The sequence below is a fragment of the Natator depressus genome, chromosome 2, assembly GCF_965152275.1.
Source record: "Natator depressus isolate rNatDep1 chromosome 2, rNatDep2.hap1, whole genome shotgun sequence".
NCBI classification, from domain to species: domain Eukaryota; kingdom Metazoa; phylum Chordata; order Testudines; family Cheloniidae; genus Natator; species Natator depressus.
The window spans coordinates 4,069,522-4,089,371 of record NC_134235.1 but is presented as its reverse complement, the minus strand read 5'-3'; the positions used below and the strand labels follow the sequence as shown (position 1 = coordinate 4,089,371).

At 53.2% G+C, this 19,850-nt stretch overlaps 1 protein-coding gene across 1 annotated transcript; it reads right to left on the bottom strand.

Annotated features, from left to right (window-relative positions):
- Window positions 1–2,117: 2,117 nt before the first annotated feature.
- GFUS (GDP-L-fucose synthase) lies at window positions 2,118–18,828 on the bottom strand. The gene is made up of 11 exons (XM_074943707.1): window positions 18,737–18,828; window positions 15,689–15,851; window positions 12,638–12,752; window positions 10,771–10,899; window positions 9,347–9,420; window positions 8,812–8,945; window positions 5,966–6,030; window positions 4,980–5,046; window positions 4,546–4,625; window positions 3,730–3,829; window positions 2,118–3,189 (listed from the first exon to the last, which is right to left on the bottom strand). The coding sequence occupies exons 2-11, from the start codon at window positions 15,838–15,840 to the stop codon at window positions 3,134–3,136; spliced, it is 972 nt and encodes a 323-aa protein (XP_074799808.1). The 5' UTR covers window positions 15,841–15,851; window positions 18,737–18,828; the 3' UTR covers window positions 2,118–3,133.
- Between the last annotated feature and the right edge of the window lie 1,022 nt (window positions 18,829–19,850).

Below are 19,850 nucleotides of genomic sequence, written 5' to 3'. Positions count from 1 at the left end.
GTATTTTTATTTAAGGACCCCAAAAGGGAGTGGTGGGTGGAATAGCCCATCCCCTCATGGTTTTGTTTGCCAATTAGGCCTATTTCCAACACAAATTTAGTCCACTGATTTTTGGCCACTGCACCTTGTTTATCTGCCATGATCTTAACTCAATTCTAGAGTCACAGCTGTAGAATCTACTGGTTTAAATTAATTCCCTCTGTCTCCTTAAATATTTCTCAAACAATTTATATGACAGGCTAGTAGGACAATCCATGAACCTTTACCCAGTAGGTCAGTTCTAAATTAAAGTAGGCCTGGCTAGACCTCATTTACTGCAGTAGGGGGGTAGTAGGAAACCTGACCTGGGGGAGAGGGAAACAGGCTTGTGGCTGTTTCCTAACCCACCTGTCCAAAGCCCTGTTCCAATGTGCTGGCACTTTGGCTAGTTAAAAGTAATGGTGATGCTGGTCAGTGGGTGGTAGGAGAACAGGGTTGCAGAGCTCTGGTGTGACCCATATCTCCAGCCAAACAGCAGTGAAGCCTGGGGGCTGGGAAGATGCTAGCTAGCCCTGAGAATAGGAACAGTCAGCAATGCTAAAGCTGGGCTATGGGCCCTCTTGTTCCCTCAACAGGCACCTTTTCGAATTCTCTAGCCCAGTGTTTCTCAAATGTGGCCACTAGCAGATTTTAATTTTTGTGGCCATGACACCTCTAAAGCATGGGTGGAGATTTTGGGGGGGAGGGGCAAAGCCCCTCCTTGAAGCACCCAGCTGTTACTCCTGAATAGCTGTTACCAAGAGCAGTGAGAGATACGCTGCCTTGGTGTTTGTGTTGGCCCCACCGGCAGGGATCAGCACCCTGCAGCCACCTTGTTGGCTCCAGGAAGCGCCGCTGGAGACTTGTAGGGCTGCTGTGCCTGGCACCAGAGCTGGCTCTTGTCAGTGGAGGTGGCCGCACCATGCGGTTCCTGGGGCATTCCCCAGGGCAGCTCCACTACTCCCACCCAGCCAGGGCACAGGGAGCCTGGGACCCCACAAGTGGCCAGCGAGTTCCTGACCCCCTGCAGGGCAGGCTCATGATGAAGGGCTGTGGGAGGCAGGGAAAGAGAGGGGTTTGTCAGAACAGCCACCAGCAAGAGTTGGTGGCTGCACATTGAGGTCCCCAGAAACATTTGTGAGAAAACTAAAGTTGGGCATAGGCCAGGCTATCTCCTGAGTGACCCCTGCAAACATCCCTGAAGAGACTGAACTAAAAAGCAGGCATGGAAGAGGTTTTTCCTGCTAGCTCATCCTTGCTTGCTTTGTGCATGGCTTGGGCCAGTGCAGGGGTAACAGCAAACCAATGGGCTGCTGCTTCTGTCCCTTGCAAAGGGGAGGGAGGAAAACCCCAGCAGCTGAGCCGGCCTCTTGACACATCTCTGTGCTGTCAAATATGTTTTGTGCTGAAAGCCACTGGAAGAACCCAAAGGTAGGAGTGTGTCTAATGCTAAACTTACTGGTGCCTTGGTTTAGTGCCTACCTGCTCCAAAGGCAATGCCCTCCCCCCCAAAAAAAGCCTGCCTGTACCTAGGTGTTAGAACAGTCCATGAATTGCTGGTGTAGACAGAAAGGCTGTAACTGGCTGGAGAGTGAATGTTTCACAGTTTAAGAGCTCCACCTCTGGGCCTGTTCCCTTTCTAAAAGAGGCCCTGGGCAAATATGTTTGGGGAAAGCAGTTGGCCTAGGGAAGTGGAACATGGGCACCACTCAAGCCAGCCCTTGCTCGGATGCAGACACTCATGGCAGACTGTGGTGGCATCTCCCAGGAAAGCTTCCTGCCTGAGTCCAGGAGACTGCATGTTGTCTCACAGGGTAGGTGATGGGAGCACCTTCACAGAAGAGTTAGTAGCAGCTGTAATAGACCTTGTCCTCACTCTCGTTGCTCTGCTGAAGAGCACTGGAAGCCCCATCACCTGATTTAAAATAAGACAAAGCACCAGAACCTCTTGAGGACAAATTCACGAAGGGGATACCCTAGAAAGCCTGCGGACCTTCCCATCTGACTTCTCCCAAACATCGGAGACCATAGTAGTTACAGGGCATGGCTACACCTGCTCTGGCTAGCAAAACTTCTCCTCCCCCCCCCCCGGAACACTGCAGGAGAGCCCCCCGCTGACAGTCTAACCCTGGGGGGTGAAGGCAAGATTTCTGATGCTGATGAACGGCCCCCACAGCTGAGCAGCACCAGCCCCTGGCAGCAAGAGAGGGAGCGTCCCGGGAACGCTGGGAACGTCCCTGGGCTGCCCAGGCTCAGGTTCAGGATTAACGCCATGCAGCTTGTTTTTACGGGAGCATAAACACAAGGGTAAAGTCAGCTCTGATTTATTCTGAGCCTAACTATAGACAGCTTTACACTTGATTGGCAGCCTGACCAATTACAGCTTAACAGGAGGTGGCATCAGCACGGGCAAGGGAAAGGGATCCAGCGAGAAAAGTGATGAAGTTTGACGGAGAGGGGGCTCTGTCTATTTTAAAAAATATTCAGTCAATGATGCAGAGGCAGCGTGTAAACTTCCAGGTACCTCAACAGGAAGGTCCAACCCTCCAGCCTTTCCCAGGGCAGCGCCTTTGGGGGAAGGCCCAGGGGGTTCTGACTAGGCAAAACTTCCCTTACTAAACTCCTTTTGACCTAAGCTAGATCTGGACCTGAGGGGCTCTGCAGTTCCTGGGATATTTATAACCACAGAGAGGAATGTTGGAAGCATGGGGGGGGGGGCAGGGAGGGGGAAGAGCCTCATTCTTTGCATTTTTGGAACCTTTTAACCAAGATTCACTTTGATCCCTGAACAGAGAGTTTCTCCCCATTCCACCCCATGAAGTTCTACGCCCCTGGCTGGCTGAGATGACTAGTAGCATGAGTCCTGTGTCACAGAGAAAGACAGGGTATTTCTCACTCACGTTTGCTGAGCTTATCTGTGATTTGGTCATTTAGGATCTCCCCACCCCACTCTCAAATTCTACTTTGGAAAAGCTGTATCTATCTCCACCATCATTTCACAGCCCCGAATGCCCTCACGCATCCCCTCCTCTGCTCCAGCAAAGGAAAACCCTGAGTCTCAGAGGAACCTCCGGGGCAGTGCTGGCCAATCATCACAATGGCTTTGGTGTGCTGGTCACTTCCGGGCGATGTCGTAGTGCACATTGAACCAGTCGCAAGTTTCCTTCACAGCTGGAGGGGAAGGGGGAAGGCAGTTAGATCCCCATACAGCGGCAGCTCACTCCCTCCAGTTAACGCTGTGCCACTGGCCACTGCTTACTGAGCTAGGAGGAGCGGAAGAATCATTGCTGCCGTGCGAGAGGAGGAGGAAATGGACCAGGGAGATGAAGTGACCCATCTAAAGTCACACGCTGTCTCAGAGCTGGGAACAGAACCCACAGATCCAAGCCCCCAGGCCAGTGCTTCAATCACTGCACCATCCTGCCCCTACCAGAGCTGCAGCCTCTGCTCCCATGGGTTTCTCACAGCCTCTCTTTAGACACTCGCTTCATTCAAGTTCTTGGTGCATGCACCACGGTGATGCCTGAGGCTGTGGGACCGAGTTCCCGGCACCCGCGGGAGGGAGGGAGCCTTCCCCACAAATCCGACCCGCCTCCTTTGGAGGGCAGAGGTGAGATCAGACATGGGCAGCCGATGCAGTGCGGTGGATGTTCCCGCCGAGGGGCAGGAGAGCCAGAGCGACTCCTGAGCAGCGCGGCCTTCGAGTCTTACCTTGTTTGAACGGCGTGAACTGGAAGTCGGGCAGGCACCGCCTCAGCTTGCCGTTGCTGGCTGTTTTCTTGAACTGGCCATCGGATTTCGTCGTGTCAAACTGGACACAGTGGGGGGGGTAAGGGAAAACAAACGGGAATTCCGCCGAGTTCAAACCTAACATTACTCCAGGGCGGCCCCTACTGGTAGCAGCCAGGCAGGACGAGAGCTGGGGCCTTGGTATCAAACGTCTACTGTACATGTCCCTTTCTGTAAGGTTTGCAGCTGGGCCTTAACCTGAACAGCCAGGCGCAGGGGTGAGCGGAGAGAGAGCCCACAGGAGGGAGATCCCTCGTGCCCATTGTTTGCAGGGAAGAAGCTGACTAACAAAGGGGGCCCATAGCCCCACCTGGAACGTCCAGTGCGAGCAGCAGCTACGTTCACCCTCTCAGCTGCACCAAGAATGGAAGACACTGTCTCCAAGGAGACCCCAGGTCACCATCAGATCGCAGAGACCTTGATGGCCCCAACTTCCAAGCACGGATCAAACATCCGTGGAACAAGCTCTCCAGTCAGAGAACGACCCACAGGAAGTGGTGCGAATACCATCACTTGTGCCACTTCACCCTGGACCAGACCAAGCACTGGAGAAAGTGCAGCAGGGAATAATCTTGCACTGGATCGGCTGGGAATTAAGCCTTAGATGTTCGGATGCGACAATTCTCCCCCTCCCGAGGGTGCACGCGAGTATGGGGAATGGGTGCCAGGCCAGGACCCCGTGAGCCAGGCACAGCTCAGGGAGGCAGGGCATCAGAGCAGTCATTTATAAAAGGATACAATGAGTTCTCCCTTGAAGTCCATGGCTTCCACGACGCTCTCCGCAGCTTCCCTGATAGACACCTCGTCCTCTTCTCCAACTAAACAGAGAGCCAGGGTGAGGCTATGCCGCTCTTCCACCCCTGGTGCCAGCCACAACGCTCAGGGAAGCCCCGTCGCCGCCCGCCCCAGAGAGAAACGAGGGTGGGGGATCAGAGCCTGCAGCCACCTCATGCCACCACTGTGGATTCTAGATCGGCCTGTGGGGGGCACTGCAGAGAGGGGTATCCTGCACTGACCCTGCTACAGAAGCAGATGGGATGGCCCAGGGAGCAGTGGGGACATGGGACTTTCCCTCCCAGCGCTGCAATAAGAGCTGAGGGCATCTGGCAAAAGGGCCAGAGTCATGACACCGTCAGAGGGAGAGAGATGGCGGGGGCGAGGGGACACCTTACCTGACAGGATGATGGGCTCCACCTCGTCGTACTCCCGTAGGACCCAGAGGAAGAGCCGTGCCAGGTCCTGTGGGCACAAAGGAGCAGCTCTCAAACCCTCTGCCTCCTCCCTTTCCCCTCCCGGGAGCCACAGGATCCCAGCTCAGGGCACAGATACAAGCTCCTCGTTGCTGAAGGCCGGGGATGTTGTATGGGGGCTGTTTGCCAGGAAGCTGAGCCTGCTACTGCCGGGCTGCTGCCCCCTCCGCCTCCAACTCAGCAGGGCAAAGCAGGAACAGCTCCAATCTCCCGCTCCCCCAGCTGCCAGCTCCCTCTCTCTGCAACTATCCCTCCAGGCCTTGCCACAAATGGCCTTTAAAGGGACCCCAGCCCTGGCCTGGCAGGAACAAACTGTCATTCCAGTAGACACAGCCATGCTAACAGACAGAACCATGATACCTCTGAAAGGGATGCCTCCATCAAGGCCCAGCTCCTGGGAGGACGCTCCCGCATGCTGCCAAGGCAGGGCCAATCTGATCCCCTCTCCCCAGCTAGTGCAAAGGGCTGGACGTGTAGTCTGGGACCTGTCCTGAGTTTATTGCTCGTTATTTGTCAGAACCACTTGCTCATCTTAGCAGCTGTATGTGGCTTGTATCACGGCAACAGGCAATCCCTGAGCGCAGGGAGCTAACAGCGCACCCAGGCCAGGGTTCTAGCGTGTGGCTGCAAAGGGTTGTATGGCTTCAGAGCCCCCTCTGCCAGCAAGCCCACCCACCCTTCCCTACCAGAACACACCTACCTCCTCCCACTCCCAGAGGTGGAACTGGGGGACCCATCCCACCAGAGGCCAGCACCCTCATTCACAGCCCTGCACATTGCTGCAGCCTCCCAGGGCCAGGCAACCCGTGCTCCCAGCCATGCGGTCAGGATGTCTGAAATCTGCTCTGGGCCCCAGGAAACTCAGGGCCCAATCCAAACGGGCTGGACTCCGTGAAGGCCGTGCCTACCAGAGAGTAGATGAATTGTCTCCTGGGCTTTCCCGTCCCCCAGACAGTGAGAGCCGTGCCATTTTCTGTGGGACAATCACGAGAATGGCCATTAGTGGATGTTCCACCCCGTCCTCCCCGTCCAAACACCCTCGTGCAAGAGAGAGCCAGGGCTGGCCCTGGGTAGCTTTACACCACAGCCCTCCTCTCTAAAGTGAGGTGCAGCCCCTGGAGACTACAGGTCCCAGCACTCCATGCTCCAGCTTGACACAAGGGGCTGTAAGTAGCCATGTGTGACACTACGCCCCATATTCTTCAGAGATATTGTGATATAATTATAGCATATCCATGATGTATTTTATGCGAGATGGATCGTGAGATATCCTTGGAAAGGTTCCGATTTACTGACTATGATTATCCTATCTGTATGCATGTATCATTTCTGTATCTGAAGTTAGGAATATTGACTATGTATCAATTACAAGTGTGTTTACACCTGGGGAACACCCACCAGACAGAATGCCATCAGTCTAGATAGCTTGCTATGAGGAAGGGCCATTAGAGAGAACATGAGGTCTCAGAAGATGTTTATCACCCACAGAGAAGTTCTTCCTGGGGATGCTCCAAACCAACTCTGAGTTATGGCTGCAAGGTCATGTGAGCAAGCCACCTGATGCGGGACTCCATGAATCACACCAGTATTTTTCCACTGACCGGTGATGGGAATCACCCTGGAAGACAAAGGATTCCTGCCATATGGAAAACCTATTTAAGGCAAGGGAGTGACATAATCATGGTTCCCTCTTGGCTGAATCCCAGTCCAAGATGACAGCTGTAAACATCTAAGAAAAGACTGAATGAGGGGAGAAGGACTGAGCCCAGGCTGGAAGATTGTCTAGCTTGTGAATGAAATATTGAAGTTGTAAGCAAGCAAGTGCATCTGGCCGTCAAGGATCTCTGGAATCTGCCTCAAACAACATTTAGGGTGAGAAATTATTTCTTGTAACCAGTTTCTTTAGTATTTTATTGCATGTTTGTTTTATTTGCTAGGTAATCTGCTTTGATCTGTTTGCTATCCCTTATAATCACTTAAATCTACCTTTTGTAGTTAATAAACTTGGTTTTGTTTTCTCTAAAACCACTTTATGGAATTCGTAACTGGGGGGGAGGTGGTAGTAAAAAGCTGTTGCATATCTTCCTCCACATTGAGGGAGGGGGCAAATTTTATGATCTTATGCTGTATAATTTTCTGTGCAGCCCAAGACAGCCCAATTTTGGGTTTATCCCCTTGAGTGCTGGGCAATCCCTTAGCTGAGCCTTCCCATACAGAGCTGATCTCAGCATGTGTGTGTGTTTCTGCAGCTCGGTGTGTCCCTACCTGTGTGCATTGATGGGGGCTTGGGAGCCTGTCACAGCAGCACAGAGTAAGGGGAACCAAGGCTGGTGGGTCAGGCAGCTCAGTGGTACCCCAGTTCCAAGTGGCACCCCGAGGGGGAACCCGTCACTCCATGGAGTCGGAATGGTCCTTCTCTGTTTCCTCATTCGCTGAGATTTGAGCCTGGACCCCTTCCCCAACTCTGCACAGAAATCACTTGCTAGTTTCACTCCTGCACAGAGGGGCAATGCCCAACCAAGAGCCAAGTGAGGAATCCAACCATCATGGCTCTCAGGAACTTACCATCCAACAACTTTAGCAGAAAACCCTGTTGGCAGCCCTGCAGCTACAGCTGCCTGGAGCCATCCATGGCTCGTTAGAGGCAGAGAGGTTTAGTTATACTGTACAGCAGAAAAAACCCACAGCGTCCCAATGGACTCCACAAACCGTGACACTGCAGCCTGGATGCAGACCATTCTGGGTGCCAATGGGTTTCCCTCCCATTTCCTGCCCCTCTCTACCTGAGGATCAGTTCCATGCAGTTTGCTGTCTGTGTATGTATGTGTCTTTGAGACATGACCTGAGGTCCTCTTTGTGTGTGTCCATTAATGAAATCATGGCACATACAGGAGGGATCTGCCCTAGCGTCCTAGATAAAATTCCCCTCCATCTCCCATTCACAGTTGGGTGTTCTCCACTTGGCTGCTGTCCTCCATCCCAGAGGTGCCTGCATTTCAATGGTGATGTATGTGGGCTCGTGGAGCTCTACAGAAAGGTACATCGTCGCCACTTACAACTGCAGCCAAGGGCAACTTATGCTTCCTAAATGCCTAATGCTTTCATGAGGAAATGAGCCCCATGATCTATCGAGCCCTGATCATCTCGTGGGGCAACTCCCTTCCTAAATGAGGATCCGAAACTCCCTGGACATTACTGCTTTGCATACATAAATTCAGTATGGCAATCCTCTACGCTGAGAGATACAGAAACATTCTGGATGGACCAAACTCCGACCATCCCCTTAGCCCAGCGCTAAATGGTACCTAATCAACGTATCTGCAGATATGAAACATCGTCACCTCAGCAACCTCAATGGCACACAAGACAGCCAGGCGAAGATCAAAAAGAGAAAAGCATTTTACAAACCAAATAATTTACAGTAGCCCCTTCAGCTATGCATCTTAAAGCGCTTCATTAACATTAGCCAGGTAACCCACATTTGAAGAAGGAAGGGACACACAAGGATCCATTCACCCACTGCAGAAATGCAGTCCGCTCTGGGGTGGAACATGGCACTTGTGTAACAGCACACAGCAACACTTTCAAACAGTTTAGGGATCGGATGCGAAGAATGTCAGGTTCATTAGGAGCAAAAAAGACACGACTTCCCTCCCCACAGCAGGAACCATCTGTGCTGCCCATATTGCCCGAGCAACAAAACCCTGTTGGCTGGACTATGAAGCTGAGAGCTGAATGAAGGCTCCGCACTTACTCTTTGCCAGGTACACCTTGTGGATCAGTCCCGGAAGGACATGCCCGTCCTCAATGTTGTAGTTATCGTGAGGTCCGAAGACATTGGTGGGGATCACAGCAGTGAATCGGCAGCCGTGCTGTTCGAAATACCCCCTGGGAGAAGGGGGAGAGAGGGCCAGGGTAAGTGAGTGACTAGCTCAGTGGCATGTTCCGTGCAGCTGAGGGCTGTGAGCACAAGTCACTGTCCCCCTTCCGTGTATCACGGCCTAACCCTGTTCTTCCAGCAGGACTTAGGGAAATGAACTGGGGCTTGCCAACCCCCCTGCGGCCCCTGCAAGTTCCATCCACCCCCAGCCTCTCACTCCTTGTGCCAGGTGAGGTCAGAGTGCACAAGGGGAAGGAATTATCCTTACAGTGACAGTGATAATATTTATACAGTCCTTCATCCAGGGATCACAAAGGTCTTTACAGAGATGTACGGACTGTGTAAATCCCTCCCCTGAGCCATACAGCTTGGGCGGGGAGGGGAGGGGAGGGGATGGGATGGATCATACCTGTTCTGAACGTCAATCATTCTCTTGGCATACGAGTACCCAAAGTTGGAGCTGTGCGGGGGCCCATTGTGAATCTGGGGAAAACACAGTAGACAGCACGGTTGGGAAAAGTATCGTCAGCCTGGTGAAAATGGGGTTTCAACCTCCGCTGCCTGGCCCCAAGGGGAAGGAGGCGTAGGGAGAATAAAGGAAGTTATGTCTGCACTGCAGTGTTAAGCCGGGTGCTCGACACCTGGGTTAGCCTAACCTGAGTGCGAGCATCCACACAGCAAAGCTCTCCCTGTGCCCCCATGTCCTCACTGTCTCTGCACTTGCCTGTGTGTTCGGGGGCCGTATCCCATGGTTCTTTGTGCTCTAGGATTCTTTCCCCCTTCGATCGGGTCAGTTACAAGAGAACTCCTCTGTCCTTCAGGAAGGGACTGTCAGCACTGGAGGACTATCGGCACTTGTGATTTAGCCTACATCCTCACTGCAGCATAGGTGGGTTCCAGCCCAGATCCTGGCCTCTGACTTATACTATACCCCCAGCCGGGTCAGCTAGCCCAGGTTTAAAGCACCCCCAAGGCCAGGCCAGAGCTTTCTGTATGTGGACAGTGGGAAGGAGGGGGCTGGTGTTAAGGCTAGAACCCAGGTAAGAGCCCAGATTAGCTGTGCAGCGTAGACATACCCCGAGTTTGGAGCAGGAGAGCAGCATCCTGGAGCGCCTCGATCTGCTCATGGAGGAGCTGTTACCACCTGCCAGCCCTGGGCTCAGCTCGCATCACAGACAAGCCACAGGCGGGCAGAGATGGCAGGAATCCAATATGTCCCCTGAAGGTCCCCTTATTCCTCGTGAGCCCGTGCTGCAGGGCTGCCCGCCTGTTTCTGCCCAAGGAGGAAGGGACGGGGCTTGCACTGGACCGGACGATCCTGCTCCTTGTTTGGCCGGAGGGATGGCTGTCGAGCAAGGCAGGCGCTCCCCACTCTGCCTGACCCCACATGCACATCAGTGCAATGAGTGAGGGACAGCCCCCACAGCAGTGCAGAGAACTAGGATGCAGATACTGGGCCAACCTGACTGGTTACGGCATGAGCCTGCACCAGAGAGCGGCTGGAATCCCCAGCCCATGCAGGTCGTTAGCCGGAGGGGTCGGCTCTGCTCTCCTCATCACTGACCGAGTCAGCCAACCAGGATGGGAAAGAAGACCAGAGCCAAGACGACCAGCTGTCACTCTCTCAGATCAGCGTAACTGGTATCACAATAGGCTGTCCACCTGCTGCACCGAGGCAGCCCCCAACCATCTCCCCTTCCCAAGGTGCACAGTAACTTAACCGATGTTACTGTGCTTAACCCGCAGCTCTGGGTGGAGCGAAGGTGAAGCTGAGTGAGCAAAGGAAGTTGTAAGGCAGGGTGCTGCATGCTCTGCCCGAAGGCCGCCCCTTACCATGGTCTCGTCGATAGGATAGGTGGTCTTGTCCGGGAAGATGCAGGTGGAAAGGCAGGAAACGACTTTCTGCACCCCGAATTCATACGCTGAGTGAAGGACGTTGTCATTGATGTGCACGTTTCTCCGCTGTGGAAAAGATGTCCAGCGGGGAGTCAGGAGTCCCGTTATATTCGGATCAGTTACCGCACGACCCACCCAGGCCTTCCAGCATGTCGAGAACCTGCCCCGACTCTGACCATCGCAGGCTCAGGACGGGTCGCCGTGGAGCTCCCAGGCTAGTCTCACTGGTGGTACCAGAGTTGAACAGCCGAGGGCTGAAGGGACAGTCCTTGGGGGAGACCTCAAGCTTGTCTCTGGAGTCAGGAGTGGGATCAGCTCTAACCACTCAGGTCTGGACTTTACCTTGCATTCCACCTCTCTCACGGCAGTGTCAGCTCTGGACACAGCGAGGGCCCCACTCCCCAACCCACAGCTCCTGCCAGAGGGCTTTCACTGCCCCCCACGCAAGGAGTTCAGCTGCTCGTGTTGGTGCTATGGGGCTTTCAGGCCCCCTTCTCTATGCAGACCTGTTATCTGCACAGCCCTTTCATTACGTCGCTCCCCAGCTCATCCCCAGGCGCAGCCACGGCACTTACTGGGCTGGGTGGGAAACAGACCAGCCCTTCCTTTCCCCATTCTGATCCACAGCCAGGTGAAGGGAGACCAGACAAGGAGGAGACGCGCACACAGAGCAGCGAGCCAGGAGGGCCACATGTTATCCAGCCCAGGGCTGCATCAGCAACTTGCCAGGTGTTGAAGGACTGCACTTACTGTGGGTAGGAAGGAGCAGATGGCAGCCACCATGTGAAGACTACACATCCCAGAATGCAACGTTCCAGCGGGATGCTAAGTGAAGACCGCTCAGCTCAAGGAGGAGCATTGCATGCTGGGATTTGTAGTCACCATGGATTGTTCGTCTGTATTACAGGTAAGATGACTGCCGGCCGCTGAACCACATGGGCCAGCCCCGAGAAATCTAACCAGGCTAGGTTGACCTGGTGTGCATGTGATTCAGGAGGAGGGGCAGGGGTCCAACACCAGCTGCTAATAAGCTGCACCCCTTCATATTAGAGAAAAGGAGTACTTGTGGCACCTTAGAGACTAACCAATTTATTTGAGCATGAGCTTTCGTGAGCTACAGCCCACTTCATCGGATGTATCGGATGCTGTAGCTCACGAAAGCTTATGCTCAAATAAATTGGTTAGTCTCTAAGGTGCCACAAGTCCTCCTTTTCTTTTTGCGAATACAGACTAACACGGCTGTTACTCTGAAACCTGTCATATTGGAGAGTCACTCACCAGCGCCTGGGGAGAGAATCATCCCAGCCAAGGCCCGGGGGTTAATCTCTGGATGCAGGGCTAGTGCTGGGGACAGTTCATTAGCCCCACAAGAGCCCTGGTGGGCAAGTGGTTCCCAGTTCAGTAGCACTCACACGGGCCCATACACTGTAATCACACGTCTTGGTAACCCAGCAAGAGGAGTCCCACCTGCAGTGTCAGAAGGCCCAACACCCAAGGGGTTAATGACTTCATCCACCCATTTAATAAACCTGACTGGCCTGGACTTTATTTCTGGCCCTGCCACACACTCCACATGTGACCCAGGGAAGTCATGTCTCGGTGCCTCAGTGTCCCTACAATTAAGGTGGCCTAGCCTACAGCCTGGAGGCAGGGGGTGCGGCGAGGATTAATTCATGAATGTCTGCAAAGCGCTCCCAAGTCCTTGAAGGAAGGGCAGAGGGGGACCACACAGCATGGTGCAGCGAGAGTGACGGCCTGCTGGACCAGACGTTCCACCTTTGCATTTGCCACCCTGGCCCCTTACCCAGAAATCCAGGTTGTATTTGATGTTTTTGAAGAGGCCTCCCACCAAGGCTGCCAAGTGGATCACGTGGGTGGGTCTGTGTTTCTCATACAGGGCTCTGGTCTCAGCAGCATTCCTACAGGGGAGAGGAAACAACAAACAGAACCCTCAGGGGCACATTCTAGCCATCCTACGTACCTATCTGACCCCCATGACCACAGTATCTGAGCACCTTTGATGTATTTATCCTCACAACCCCTGGGAGGCAGGGCAGTGCTATTATCCCCATATTACAGATGGGAAACAGGCACACAGTGACTTCCCCAAGGTGACATAGGGAGTCCAATGCCCTGCTCTGCCGCAAACCCAGATCTCCCGAGTCCCAGATTAGCAGGGTAAGCAGGAGACACAACACAGCAGCTGCCTAACCATTGTGGAGTGTTTTGTACCTATCCCGGCAGAGGTGAGCTTTGATCTCATAGGCCTTTGCTGCCTGCCATTTCTCTAACACACACCATCACATGTCAGTTACACAGCTCTTTTTATCCTCAAAGTGTTTTACACAGGTAACTAACGGGCCCTCACAGCACCCCTACGCAGTGCGTTGTACAGTCAGAGAAAGTGAGGCACAGAAAGGTGATGGTGACTTGCCCAAGGCCAAAGACGGAGTCGGTGTCAGGGCGAGTTAGAACTCAAAGAGTTCCTGGCTCCCAGGAGGCAGTGAACTGATCTTGCTACTGATTAAATGCCACTCCTGTTAGCACAAGGAGCGTCAGACAAACCTGTAGCACAAGGACAATGAGTCTTCATGCCTCATGAGGGTTTGACAATTCAGTGATGCCACCACTAAAATGATTAGAGAGACACAGGGGAGAGGGAATATCTTTTATTGGACCAACTTCTGTTGGAGAGAGAGACCTGAAGAAAAGCTCAGTGTACAGTAATATCCTGGGACCAACATGGCTACGACACCACTGCCTATCACTGACACCAGACTGGATGAAAGCCCTGGATGGACCAGACAGGACCTTTTCAGTCACTCGGACTGGCTGATTCTCACCTGGAAAGGGGGCGGGGCTCAGGTGCATGGCATACTTGGGGGAATGTGATTGGAGCCGGTGACAGCAAGGACTGAATTGCCAAAGAGAGGGTATTGTTTAACTTTCCTTGGCTGGGATTGGCCAGGCTTCTTACCTGGTGATACAACAGGCTGCACCGAATGACGTGGCAGCTGCAGGAGTGAAAACAGCATGCCGACAGGAAGCCAGCAGATGGAGGGTTCAAGAGCAAAGACAGCAGACAGACCCAAAGGACAGGTCTCCTTAGCCATTCGAGGGAGCACCCGTGCTGAGCCTAGCCCCGGCATGGTCCTACAGCACCCCGCACTCACACCATTTTCATTTTTAAAGGCACAATACTCCTGACCTCAGTCTATGTGAGGATCAACATTGCCCAGACCCTGAACACACTCAGGGTCTCCAGCGCACTATACCCGAGGCCCATGAAATAGAAACACTCATACCCTGCCCTCCGCCTGACTTCTGGAACAGGGCTGCTCCCTGATCAACCCCACGGCCCAGGTCTCCGGCAGACCCTCTGAGCCGCACGCAGCATGTGGCCGGCCACCTCCAGTTAATCTGACATCAGACTTTTAAATACGCATGCAGTTCGCTTTCGTCTCACGACGCTGCGTGGGGGGAGGGGAGTGGAGTGGGCGTCCCGGAGCAAAGCTGGCGCTAACACACGCAAGGCAGCCGCAATGGGCTCATTCTGGGGCTGTCTCAACGACTCCAAAAGCCAGTTTAAACCAGAAGTGAACATGGTTTTCCTACCCTCCACACTTAGGGGACGTCTACACAGCAGAAGCTGCACATTGGCTAGCCGACCCGAGCTAGCTGGAATCCAGCTAGAGTGGGTAACTATAGCAGTGAAGACAGCATAGCATGCTGAGTGCAAACCCAGCATTGACCCTAGGTACGTACTCAGCTTGCTAGCTCAGGTAGCCTAGCCCGTGGCCGGCTTTTGCTGTGTAGACACACCTTTAGCGGGAAGAAAGAAAGTAAGGGGCTGACAGCATCAGCTTAAGTCAGGTTCTGGCCACGCAGTTGTGCCAGCCCCCCTCCACCCTAACGTACAGCACCTTCCTGCTATTCCAGCACTAAGGCTTCACACACAGCTCTGCCAATGCTCCTCACCAGCAGCACCCATTGCTAGCTCCATTCCTCAGCGTCTCTGGAGAAGAGCCCGCCTGTCATTCCAGAACCATGTAGGAGTTTTGTAACAGGGCCTGAGACAAGGCACAGTCCTCCATGCCACACACATCATTTTCACTTGTCTGCCGAGTATTTGAACCCTGCTCTCCAAAGACTAGTGTGAGAGCACTCCCCCTGCAAGCCACCCAAAATGGATAGGGACATTTCAGTCAACAACGAACAAGCAAAGAAGAGTCCAGTGCAGCAAGGATATTGGAGATATATTGGAATTGGAAAAGGTTCAGAAAAGGGCAACCAAAATTATTAGGGGTATGGAATGGCTTCTGTAGGAGGAGAGAGTAATAAGACTGGGACTTTTCAGCTTGGAAAAGAGACGACTAAGGGGAGATATGATAGAGGTCTATAAAATCATGAGTGGTGTGGAGAAAGTAAATAAGGAAGTGTAATTTACTCCTCATAACAGAAGAACTAGGGGTCACCCAATGAAATTAACAGACAGAAGGTTTAAAATGAATAAAAGGAAGTATTTCTTCACACAACGCACAGTCAACCTGTGGAACTCTTTGCCAGAGGCTGTTGTGAAGGCCAAGACCATAACAGGGTCCAAAAAGGAACTAGATAAGTTCATGGAAGATAGGTCCATCAATAACTAGTAGCCAGGATGGGCAGGAATGGTGTCCCTACCCTCTGTTTGCCAGAAGCTTGGAATGGGCGACAGGATGGAGCACTTGATGATTCCCTGTTCTGTTCATTCCCTTTGGGGCACCTGGCATTGGCTGCTGTCGGAAGACAGGATACTGGGCCAAATGGACCTTTGGTCTGACCCAGTGTGGCCATTCTTATGTTCTTAAGGACTCACGTTAAGTCAGCATCCTTGGAGCACACAAAGATCCATTCCTCATCTGGCCTGCCCTCTCCATCAGCGACCACCTTCTCAATGGCTCTCCCCACCAGTCCGGTGCCACCGGTTACCAGGATGCGCTTTGGCTTCGTTCCTGCCGGCTCCGCCATGGCTACAAAATCTGCAGGGCGGGAGAAAAGGCAATTAATCCCAAATCATCTCAGAAGCATTGCACCAGATCAGTGCTGAGATTCATGCTGCAAATCTTCCTGGCCAGATGCAACTGCAGAAGCCAGGGGCATGTGTGAGCTGAACAGGGGCAGAGATTTTGGCAGGGTTAGCAAACCTGGCTTCCCACTTCCTCCATGTCACCAGAGAGGTCATCAAGCCCCCACCTGGAAGGCGATGGGCAAACTAGGGTCCTGAGTAGGTCAAGAGGGCAGTGGAAAACACAGATGCTGCAAGGCAGCTGCACCACAGTTAGTGGGGCAGAGATCTGGGTAACGTGTGTCCTCTCCGTCACTCCACTGCCATCCAGTGGCCGTTTGGAGTTGCTGGGTCTCAGGCTATTACAAGACTCCCCACACGACTGAAACAAGTGACCTATTTGATGTTAAGGATGGAATAAGGAACTGCCACCTTCCCTCACGCCAGCCAATGGGTCACATGCAGGAGGAATTTCCGCTGTTTTGAAGCACAAGTTTCAATAATTTTTCAAGGCCTCTTTAATAAAAGCACAAGACTCAGAGATAGTTCTATGGGAACTAAAGGGACATCATCCACTGAGAAGTCACTGCCTGAAAACATCTCCCTCCTATTGTTGCAAGTAACCCCTACGATCACTAGAACTTAAAGCAATGGGAGACTTTTTTCTAGTTTGTTTCCTTTGTGCGTTTAGCAGCAGTTTGCAAGAGGCTGTTTACCTTACCACCAGCAGCAAAGCTGAAACGTAAGAGGCAGCAAGCAGGTGTGTGCAGAGGAAACAAGGCTAAGGTGATGTTGGTCCCAGACCCTTCCAAAAGACCCTTACGAATATTATCAGAGAAGCAGAAAAAAACTTGCAATATATTTAAGCAACTAAAAAATATTTTGTACATGCTAGTTAAAGAGTGTTTTAAAAGAGCACTGATTTTTTTAAAAATGGTTAAAAAAAACCTCAGGTTATCAGTGTTCCTTAAATTGTTTTTTTAATAAACCAGACACACTTCAAGTTGAGGGCATCACTGAAACATCTTGACAGTGTCTTACTAGGGCCTCGCATTTAGGTTTTGTTTGGGCAGAGAGTGCTGTTAAAGCCCAGTATGAAAAGAAATGTTTTAAGAGATTCTCAAAAAAAGTTTATGGGAGAGGGTTTTCTTGAATTTATATCTGCCCCTGCAGAGTCCTGAACACAAAAAAGAAAGTGACACTGGACAGTTTCACTATTCAAGCTGTATGAAGGGACAGAAATAAATCAGACATGGGATCTCTAATTAATCAATCAATCAATCAATCACAGCTTGCCCCTTCCCCAGCACTTCCGTTTCAAGAATTTTAACATGCATTGCGAATGTGAAAGAACTACGCATCATACTCCTCCCCTCCCCCGTGAGGCAAATTAATATAGTTATGGCAGGAGTCACTGAATGCATCCGATGAAGTGAGCTGTAGCTCACAAAAGCTTATGCTCAAATAAATTTGTTAGTCTCTAAGGTGCCACAAGTCCTCCTTTTCTTTTTACCAATAGCACTGTTACAAGTTATTTTTCTTAGTGTTCAGTCTTTCAAGAAATGCTGTACTGTTGTTAGCTTTGTGATGGCATCTCAATTTGGGGGAGCTGTTGCAAATAGCAAGAGAGTTTGCTCTCTGCCTGAATCTATCAGAGTCATTTCTCGGAGTAGAGTTGCTTTCTGGAAACTGGGCACAGGCATCTGGGCTGACATTTCTGGAAGAGATGATTGACTGCATGCCATTTGGGACCACCTCTGTTTCAGGACTGGTGCACAGAGCGCAAACAAGTTACAAACATACTGAGGCCAGGTCTACACTACAAACTTACGTCACTCAGGGGGGTATGGATTTTTCACTGAGAGATGCAGTTATACTGGGTGAGGACAACACCACGTCAATGGGAGGGCTTCTCCCCTCGGGGAGGTGGATTAACAAGACCAACGGGAGAAGCCCTCCTATCGGCATAGTAGCGCCTTTGCTGAAGTGTTACACGGGTGCATGATGCAGGGTTTTAAGTGTAGACCTGCCCTCAGACCCCCCCACGTCACTGCTTTCTCCTCCACCGGAAGCTGGCTAGCAAGGTCCCCGCAGCGGCTACCTCTCAGCGGACAGGTGACAGTACTATGATCCCTGTTTTACAGATGGGGAAGCGTCGGCACAGAAATGGAGTGACTGAGCTGAGGTCACAGGAGAGTCAAGAACAGGGTTGATAACTTCAGTGTATTAAGTGCTGGTCGCACTGTGCAAGCGCTGATTAATTGGTGCGTGGGTTTTACCCCACCCCTGCTCCCACGGCATGACCCTGATCCTACTCATGCTGAAATCAACCACCAAACCCCATTACCCCTGGGGAACGGGATTAGACCCCGTGCCAGCATTGGGGATCGGTAACGGCCTGGAAGCAGCCCCCCTCTGCAGTGAAATGCTCGGCCCCGGAGAGCAGCAGCAGCCACGCGGAGCAGCCCTGCAGATGCCCTGGGGTCCCCCGTCTGCTTTGTAGGCCACAAAGGGCCCCTCCTCCACCCCCTGCTCCCCCCAAGCCAGGGGCCCCCCTCCCTCCACCCCCTGCTCCCCCCAAGCCAAGGGCCCCCCCACCCCTGCTCCCCCCAAGCCAGGGGCCCCCCTCCGTCCACCCCCACCCCTGCTCCCCCCAAGCCAGGGGCCCCCCTTCTTCCACCCCCCCATACCGGGCCCCCCTCCACCCCCCAAGCCAGGGGCCCCCCTTCCTCCACCCCCTGCTCCCCCCAAGTCAGGGGCCCCCCTTCCTCCACCCCCTGCTCCTCCCAAGCCAGGGGCCCCCCACACCTGCTCCCCCCAAGCCAGGGGCCCCCCGCCCCGGGGCTCTCCGGCTCCCACCTGCCCCGCGCCGGCCGGCCGCTCCCTCCCGGACCCGGCTCCGCTTCCGCCAGCCCCGAGTCCGGGTCGCTCGCAGGTCGCAGCCCGCGGGGCTCGCTGGGAAATGGAGTCCGGGCCCCGCCTGCCAGACAGTCAGACAGACAGCCGGGGGGTGGGGGCAGAGGACAGACAGACAGCCGGGGGCGGCGGGAGTGGGACAGACAGGCGGGGGCGGGGGCAGAGGACAGACAGACAGACAGACAGGGGTGAGGAGAGCGGGACAGACAGACAGACAGCCGGGGGGCGGGGGCAGAGGACAGACAGACAGACAGACAGGGGTGGGGAGAGTGGGACAGACAGACAGCCGGGAGGTGGGGGCAGAGGACAGACAGACAGCCGGGGGCGGGGGGCCCGTGATCGAGATTCTGCGCAAAGTTATATCCACGTAAGTCTCAAGGAGCCCTGTTAGAAAGTGGGTTTATTTCAGATTTACCCCAGTCTAGCTGAGATCAGAAGCTGGGCCCATACAAAATGTGTCTGCAGAACACTGCCCCCTGCAGGATGGAATAGGTCGGACCTCTGTCTGTGTGAAGCGCTGGCCCCCGTGCCAGACCTGCGTATGTGTGTGCGCGCGCTTGTACATGCCGTGTGTGTGCACATGCACAAGCAGAGGTGTTGCTCTCCTTTCCTGAATGGAATCGCACGTGTTCATTAAGGCTGGGTGTGTACTCCCCAGCTTCGAACTGGATGAGCTGTCAGGCCAGCTGGTTCTTTAGAGGGCCATTGTCAACTGGAAATCTCGTGAATTTTTTAAAAAACCGGTTACAGTCATTTCAGTCCCCGCATCTTCCCCCGAGCCCGCTGCCAATTTTTATAGTTGTATAACCACAAGAACAGCGCTAAGGCTGCTGACCTCCTTTGTAAAGCACTTTGCTATCGACTGATGCAAAGCGCTAGAGCAGATCTAGGCATTATTGTCTTTTATTTTCCTACAGCTAATTCTCCCCCCCACCCTTTGCTGTTGGAGAGGCACACAAACAGCAGGGGGGAACAGACTGTCAGTGTCTCCTGGGGAACTCAGTGACAAGGGCTCTACACAAAGTGCGGCCAGTTGGTGCACAGTCATCCAGCCGAA